The sequence below is a fragment of the Acipenser ruthenus genome, chromosome 7 (assembly GCF_902713425.1).
Source record: "Acipenser ruthenus chromosome 7, fAciRut3.2 maternal haplotype, whole genome shotgun sequence".
Classification (NCBI taxonomy): domain Eukaryota; kingdom Metazoa; phylum Chordata; class Actinopteri; order Acipenseriformes; family Acipenseridae; genus Acipenser; species Acipenser ruthenus.
Genome location: NC_081195.1, coordinates 5,023,943 through 5,032,808, shown reverse-complemented (window position 1 = coordinate 5,032,808; position 8,866 = coordinate 5,023,943). Strand labels below are relative to the sequence as shown.

The 8,866-nt window shown below is 38.9% G+C and overlaps 1 protein-coding gene across 4 annotated transcripts in view; it reads right to left on the bottom strand.

The window, feature by feature from the left end:
* Positions 1 to 987: 987 nt before the first annotated feature.
* The window catches only part of LOC117414934 (transcription elongation regulator 1-like protein), a 60,319-nt gene continuing 52,440 nt past the window's right edge, over positions 988 to 8,866 (bottom strand). For 3 of the 4 annotated variants that reach the window (XM_059026176.1, XM_059026177.1, XM_059026178.1), the window contains 6 exons: positions 8,805 to 8,822; positions 7,791 to 7,860; positions 7,138 to 7,255; positions 3,157 to 3,246; positions 2,272 to 2,390; positions 988 to 1,957 (listed from right to left, as the gene is read on the bottom strand). In XM_059026176.1, coding sequence (XP_058882159.1) covers positions 1,801 to 1,957; positions 2,272 to 2,390; positions 3,157 to 3,246; positions 7,138 to 7,255; positions 7,791 to 7,860; positions 8,805 to 8,822 — 572 coding nt within the window. In that variant the 3' untranslated portion in view covers positions 988 to 1,800. The remainder of the gene's footprint in view (positions 1,958 to 2,271; positions 2,391 to 3,156; positions 3,247 to 7,137; positions 7,256 to 7,790; positions 7,861 to 8,804; positions 8,823 to 8,866) is intronic. The other variant, XM_034024790.3, reaches the window with a different exon arrangement.

Here is an 8,866-nt window from a genome sequence, read left to right as displayed (position 1 = left end):
CAATATGCTGCAACCGTGTTGCTCTGACCCAAACATTTTACATGAACTGAAGATCTTTGTTTGCTACGCGGCTTCCGGAAAATTGCATGAGCGAAAACATAGCCGCATAATATGAACACAGTGGTCAGTTTTTCAGATTGATAGCGTAATGTGTAGCCCGTTCCCAACAAAAAATATTTAGCGTAGGGTGGAAAAAAATAGCCCAAACCACAGTTGTTTATTTGGCCTTATTATTTGTCAGCCAATCAGCGCCCCCTCAGGTCGGATGCTGACATGAGGGGGGGGCGCCTATTGGCTGACGAATAATAAAGCGCCTTCATTTTGTAATTTTTGTTTTGAATTGTCATTGCACACATTTGTTTTACTTATTATTCGTCAGCCTATTAATCGGCGCCCCCCTCTGGTCGACACCCTGTGCAGCCGCACTGCTCGCACCCCCCTTTGGTACGGCCCTGGTCCACAGTGCCACTTGTCCTGCCCGCTGGCATTAATTATCATTCAGTCAATATGCATTACATCATAGTTCGGCCAGCATATAGGGGCAGCTATCAAGCTCCAATGGACAAGGCCATGGGCCAAATTATATTGCCTTTCATTATGGGCATGGTCATTTGTGAAATGCAATAAATAATTGTTTATTTCAAGTCTCTTTTCTGGAATAATAACATTGTAAATGCGAAGCAAAGACATTCTCTGATTTCAGCCTATCGTTTCATTTTAAACATACTTCCATACATTGTATTTGTTGCAGAAAAACAATGCAAACGTATTTGAATGTGTGCTTACAAGCCACGCTACTCTAAGAACCTTCATCTAGTATCCTTTATATCTGTGATTTGTTAAATTGTGAAATTTCAATTGTTTACAGATTGTTTATATGATTGCTTTGCTTTCGCCTGTTTGGGTGACAATTTGTTTGCTGAATACTGGGAGTATTCAGCAAACAAAATACCAGTAAATACGTTTTGGTATTAAAAACACTTTGCAGATTATCTGTTACTTTTAATCAGTCAAATGTGAGATTCACAACAACTTTGCATTTCAATAAAAAAAAGTATTTTACTACTAAATAACACAAGTAGTTTATATCGTACCTGTGAGTTAAACAAACAAACAAACCACAAGTTTAAAACATTACTACAATTACTAGAATGTTAATAACCCATTTCTATTACATACACACTGGTTGATGTTTGAACATTTATGGTTGATATCATAAACAACAGTTTCTTCTTGTCCACACACCAAAAAAATGAGGGAAAACATTGAGAGGAGTTGATCACATGACGATAACTCTTTTAACAATGCACTAGTAGACGGCAACATGAGCGAATCAAAATGCTGTTGTTTTCTCAGGAATTATTATGGATGCTGCAGAGAATCAAAGATCAATTGTTCATTTTTTTTTTTAAAAACATCGATAGTGTCTGCCTAATTACAAACCTAGAGTGGAGATTTTTATAATTTGTTTTTCATATATTACAATGGGATTTGCATAACTGATACATAATTTATAGTGATTTTAATGCATAACACTGACTTTATAAAGAGCTTCAATATGAAACAGATTAAATCTCTGACAACTGATTTACTTCATATCGTGTACAACCGAATCACACATTACCATTAGAAAACTGAAAACAGAGTGGAATTTCTAGAAGTTTGAAAGTAACATGATCAGTTGCACCAGTCTCTGGATTCTCGATTGGGATTTTATAGAACAGACGATCGGATTTAGTGTTCTGCAATTCTTATCTGTCACAGTATTTGGAATCCTCTGTTGCAGAGTTGATGTCCATTTCATCTCATCTTCCTCAGTCTTAGTCTGTTTTCCTTATCTCGCTTTTTCAAACTGTTTATAAACTGATTGAAGAAACGTTCCTGATCTTTCTTTTTCTGAACTTTTTTAAAACGTTGGTCTCTGCCGTATTTCTCTGCAAATTCCTTGAATGTTGACCTAAAGAAAACAAAAAAGCAAAAGCTTCGAACAAGTTGTCTGATCATCAGCTTAGGATATAGTGGAGAAAGATACTGTAGCAGTACAATATATTCTGTATTTGTAAAATCCATCACAAACACTTAGCCAATCTTGCCAAAGCATAGTTAAAGATTAGGCAGGTTGTTCACACATATCTTTGTATTATTATTTAGTTTACTGCTGTATCAGTGAAACAAATATTTATCAAAATCAACAGGAAACAGTGCTATAAATGTTTAACTACAGTTCATTTTTATACAGTTGGACAGACATATGACTACATTCAATACTACCTGGATGTTATCTTAGATTCCTCAAGAAGTGTTCGAAATTCTTCTTTGGCCTGCTGTAATTCCCTTTTTTTCTCCTTATATTCTTCTTTTATTCTGGCCTTGACAAACTGTTCAAATACCTTGAGTGTGAATGAAAATATTTATATAAAAAAACATGTTTTTTCTCATATGTTATAAATATATGCATACTGTACCTGCAGAGAATGGGTATTGTGAGAGACTCAGAAAATGTACCATCAGTAAGCTTGGCTAAAGTTAGGTTGCACCCATGTAAAATTATTCTGAATTATCAACAGTATACAACAAAATGAAACACCAGTAATCACATGCTATAAAACAATCTGAAATGTTTATGTGTTCTGTTTTATTTTAGGGGACAACTTTTTTGTCTTTCGACTGGTTGACCGATTCACCTCCGTGTCCCTGATCAATTTTAACTATTGACGCAGTGAATGAGGATTTAAACCCAATGTGAAGACTACTGCCCTAGAAGAGCCAAGCTCAATTTGCAGAGTGGACACACATGTCTTTTTATAACTAATAGTATTATTGGATGACTGCAGAATATACAGTAGCTATTTTTAATGTAAAAAATATATTTTAAAACATATGACAAATTAATCATTATATTTAGAACAAAATAATATTGAAACAAAAAAGATCACTGATATAAATTAGCAGTAATGTTTTAATCCAGGGGTCTCCAATCCTGGTCCTGGAGGGCCGGTGTCTCTCATGGTTTTTGTTCCAACTGTACCCTAAATTACTTAAATGGACCAATTAAGTGCTTATTATAAGCTTAATTTGTCCAATTCATTAATTTAGTGTACAGTTAGAACAATAAACAGAACCAGGATTGGAGACCCCTACTTTAATGGGTATTACCTGTTTTCTTTCTTCTGAATTCAGCAGGAGATAGCGAGGATCAAAAACTATTTTGTGCAACTCTTTTTCCCAAGTGGAAAATGCTGAAACCTATAATATATACAGTTAAATAAATAAACAAATACAAAAATGTAAATATTTATTTTAGAAATACGTGTTATATTCCTATTTGACACACACATGCATTAAGCCCCTTTCACACTGGCACTCCTACCTGGGTCACAATCCTGCGTAGTGTGAAACCACGTTCCTGGGTCACATCCGGGTTGACCCGGGTCCCAGCGATCCACCTCAGGATGTGGGTTGACATGCTTTGACCCGGGTTGAGTGAGACAAAATCCATGATGGCCATTCATAAGCCAACGAAATAACAAAGCCACGCCTGCGTGAATGTTTAACTTCCGCCAGGAACGTTTCTGTTTATTCCTTTTAGCCATATTTTTGTTGCTTGAGACACACCATTAACCAGATTGCAGCAGGGATGAATAAACATTTGCTCTAATCAACATTTAGATTGAAGTGTCAGAGAAGACAACCAACATCAATACTTTTGGGATATGCCTGCCACAGGTCAGGTATTTACTAAGCATTTTATGTCAGAGCTGCCGATAGGCCCCTCCGTGGAGTGATGTCCTCAGTCCCGCCTACCGAGAGATTAAGTAGTCACTCCACAGAGATTACGTTCTCTTTTGCATCTGACCCGTGAATTTAAGTGATGCGACCTTTTAAGGTTTGTTGATCGTCTTCTCTTTCAGGGAACTGGGGTTACATCCATAACCTAACATTCCCTTTCAATTCGAAGATGACCAACAACAATACTTTTGGGAAAGTATATCAGAGCCGTCACGAGGGAGCGTGAGCGGACAGCATCTGAGGGAGGTCTCGCTAACCCCAAACTAATCTTTGTAGTATGAGCGTGCAACCTCAACAACCCTTGTTCCTAATAAAGGCATAGAGGGATCTACCACATTTAGTCAGTAGAACCTGGTGAATGTATGTAGCCCAGCTAGCTGCCGTACAGATATCAGTCAATGAGGCACCTCTAAAGAGGGCCCATGACGTAGCCACTCCTCTGGTAGAGTTAACGGCCACCCTTCCAGGTCGGGGTAGGCCGGCATTAGTATATGCAGCTGAAACTGTGTCCACAATCCAATGGGACAGTTGCTTCGAGAGGGCTTGACCCAGGGTCCTTTCACCATGACAGACGAAGAACTGGTCAGACTGACACAGCGCTCTCATCCTATCCATATAACATCTCAATGCCTGAACCAGGCAGAGGAAATTCAATCTCTGATCTTCCTCCGAAGAAAAAGGAGGGGGATAGAAAGCCTCTAGTTCCACTGATTGATTCAAGTGAAAAGCCGTAACCCCCTTGGGGAGGAAAGCAGGGTTCGTGCACAATGACACCCTGTTTCCATCATCCCAAATACACATCCAGGAACTGTGCACTGATAGAGCCTGTAGCTCACTAACCTGCTTAGTGGAGGTGATGACTAACAAAAAGGCTGTCTTCATAGAGAGATATTTCAACTTTATGGAATGTATAGGCTCAAACAGGGCCTTAGTGAGAGCCTTCAATACCACATCTAGACTCCACTCGGGTAGGACGTCCTTCCTAGGAGGAGGTAGCCGCCGAGTTGCCATTCTGATGGGTGAGGACCTTCCCTGGAATCGCCCAATTCATCACTGCAGGGAGATGAACAGCCCAGAAGGATCAGAAGTACCTCTTTGCCCAGATCAATAGTCGAAAGGCTATGTAGTACAACCCTGGGGACTGAAGTCTTCCCTGGCGGTTGACATAAGCAACTACTGACTTGTTGTCCATGTGGACAAGGACATGCCTCCTCTGGAGCACTGGGAGGAAGTGCTGGAAGAGCAAGGGGTGTCCATCGACTCAACCAGGACCCACGGACTCCTCTGCCTGCCCAGACCGCACCCCAACCCGAGTTGGATGCGTCTGTTGTCACCACCTGTCATCTGTGGATCACTCCCACCCTTACGCCTTCGCGTGGGGCTTCCCAGCATACGCAAGACACGGTCAGCCGATGGTGTCTGTCGCGTTTGGGGTGTAGCCAGAAAGCAATGAGCCACACTTGGATCGGGTGCATATGGAGTAACCCCAGTTGGATGGTAATAATAAAGCAATAGTTTCTGACACAACACCAATTGTACTGTGGATCCCTGTTGAAACAGGGCTAGACAGTTGTGAATGGCGGCCACTGTCATCCAACAAGTAGGCTCGCATCGTAAGGGAATCCAGCTGGAGACCCAAGCAAACCGTACTTTGCACCGATATTAATTGGCTTTTGGCCTTGTTGAGGATGAGCCCCAGCCTCGCCAGATGTTCTGTCACAATCGCCGTGGTCAACCAGGTCAGCAGATCAACCAGTCACCCAGATTATTCAACACCCTGATACCCTGCAGCCGCAAGGAGGCTAGGATGGCATCCACGCACTTTGAGAACGTGCGCATGGCAGCACGGAAAACTCGAAGACGCTTCCTTGAAAGGCGAACTGGAGGTATTTCCTGTGCACAGGACGAATAGGGACGTGAAATACGCATCCTTTAACAATCCATTGAGGTGTCTCAGGTCTAGGATGGAGCGAAGGCCCCCGTCCTTTTTTGGCAAGTAGAACTTGAGAGATGGGTTCTACGAGGCGAATGGCTTGTTTGAGAAGTAATGGCTTGTCTGCTTCTGGGGCATTGATACATGCATTGTGTACTTGTATCTGTCACCCAGGTCAACCCTGCTTTATCAAAAGACGTGTGAAATTGCGTAGCCAATCCGCATGACACCGGGTCCTGACCTGGGTACAGCATGCCAGTGTGAAAGGGGCTTTAGATGCATGACTCCTGTGAAAGAGAGCAGCTGGGTAAATGGAACATGTAGGTCTCTAAACAAAATATAATATTCTCAAAAATAGAAGAACACCAAAAATACATTTAAGTGTATCTCACAATTTGAAAAGGGAACCTAGATTAAAATGAGGGAACAGTCAGGGAATCTCCGCTGTGATTACTTCACAACATGTAAGGATTAAGATTCACATGTTGTCTAGTTTGTCCCATAAGTGTCCTACCAAAAATCATGTAACTTACTTGTACCTTCCAATTTGGTCATGGACTTTTAAAATACTTGCTACAGGGAATATATATATATGTGCCCAGTCCCTGACCACATTCCGGCGCCTCCTTAAGACTCACCTCTTCAAACAGCACCTGTAGAACTCCTCTGTTTGTATCCTGGGACACTATCACCCTTCATTTAAATGTGCTTTATTTTGCTCTTATCTGCCCCCTATTTTACTGCATTTAATCCTGTACTTCAGAATAGTGTAATCTGCCAAGTGTTTAACCTGTAGTACTTTGTATTTAATCACATCCTGATGTAACTATCACTATTTAATCATATCCTGATGTAACTATCACTATTATCTGCTGTATTATTGAATTGTGGTTTGTCACACTTGTACTTTGCTTGAACAAAAGTTATTGTATTTCTTGCTCTTATTGTATTACTTGTATTGTAACACTTGAAATGTATTTGCTTACGATTGTAAGTCGCCCTTGATAAGGGCGTCTGCTAAGAAATAAATAATAATAATATATATATATATATATATATATATATATATATATATATATATATATATATATATATATATATATATACACACATAACATTGCTCATGTAAAAAAAGGTAACATTGGCAAGTTCTTTGGGGTGCATTGTACATGCTGTTGTCCAATATCTTTTTTAAAGTTTTTCTTTTTTGCAAATACATATGCAAATCTTGTATTGATTTGCATTACTTAGCAGATATTTTACTCTTTCAATTGTAATTGCTCTGCTATGTCAATTCTGCTCTAAAAAGGAAAAGTCGAATAGCAGTCTGCTGTACATACTGAGCAAACACATCATAGCAGACCTGGCATGATTATATTACATGATTATTTCAAGATTAGTTAGCTTTGACCGACCCCTCTCTCAAGAAGCATATCTCTGAAGTGACCGGTGCGCACTTCCAAAGGAAGGATGGTCCGGTGAGGGGACACTTTGAAGGGTTTCTCTTCAGTATCTTCTACAGGTTGCTCAGTTCTTATAAAGAAAAAGCAAATACTGCATGACAACGGTACATTATCCATCGGATTCGTGTATGCCATAGCCATCCCTTTTGCAAACATCTTTGTGATAGTCATGTTTCCAGTACATATGGTGAATTGGTTTAATACTGCATGTCCTTGAATACTCCAAGTAAGTAAGTGTTATGAACAGCTGATAAAACAATCAGCTTGCATACTGTAGTAATTATCTGCCATGTCCTTATTAGAACATGTAAGTGACAACTACACATATCATATTGCTGTGAATGTCATCTCGCACTCTGAATTTCTCATAATCACACTTCATTACCAACAGTGCTAGCAAACAGTTTAATAATTAATGTTCATACGCTACCAATCAAATCCTAAGCTTAATGGACCTCTTGATTTATCTGGCAGGTAAAATGGAGATGGTGTGAGTGAAAGTAACAGGCTAACTTAAAAAATGCTTTTTTTCAGGTAGTATTGGTAATATTATTTTACACACTTTCTGATATGTTGATAAGATAAAGCAAATGCATTGTACGTACTTGTTTCTTTTTGTTTTGGTGGTGTGCTCCTCATTTATGTCTTCTGTATGATAATTCGAGCTTTTATCTGCTGTAGGAATGGCAAATAAAATACATTCATTCATTATGGAATCTAGTTAACTGATACAGCAATGGTTTATACACTTCATAACATCCATTTGTTGTAAGATGTGTATCCCTATAAACATGGTATAAATATTATAAACTGGTAATGGCATCAAAAAGCTTATGGTTTACAGTGTATATAAAAAGCATGCAAGTATTAAATGATTAGTGTATATATTTATAATTGTATTACAATAGACTGCAATCCTGTGAAGTAGCATTACATGTATTTAAAATTCATGAATTGCTTCTCATAGGACTCATGGAAAAATGACTGACCCTCAACAATGAAACAATGAAAGTGGCACCTGCTATGAAATGCTGCTATTGACTAAAGCCCTGACTATTCAGCTCCCAGGAGGTAATGTTTCTATTGCTTCTTTCAATCTGTACTGTCATTGCACACTTTCTGTCCTTGTTCATTCTTGATTAATTGTGGTGTGGGATCATTTGTTGGCAAGACCATGTTGAAGGCAGCAAATACACTTTGGAAAATGACTGTTTGAACAGTCACATTAAAATACTTTAGGTGATCTAAAAATAATACCCAGTAACTGGAATAATACTAAAACTAAACATTACAAAGTACCTTTGACCTGGAATACTAATTAAATAGATTGCTGGTTAGGCATGTTCAATGTTGCCTGCTTTGCAAGACCTTATGCTCCAGTATTTATACTCTTAATGGTTTGACCTTTTTAAAAAAAGAAAAATCTGAATTAATGAATTACATCCATTGACATTCAAAACTGTATACATCACCCATGATCGCATTGGCAATTATTCTGTGTAAAGGGTTCAGCAAGACCACAGCATGAGAAAACAGTCACACATTACATTCAGATAAATTAGATTGTCTTAGTTTCCTTAAGCCACATAGAATTATAAAAAGCAAATAGCTTCAAATACCTTGCTTGCTGAATGCTACTGTAATTAGATGGAAATACACAAAATATTCAAGCATCAGAACG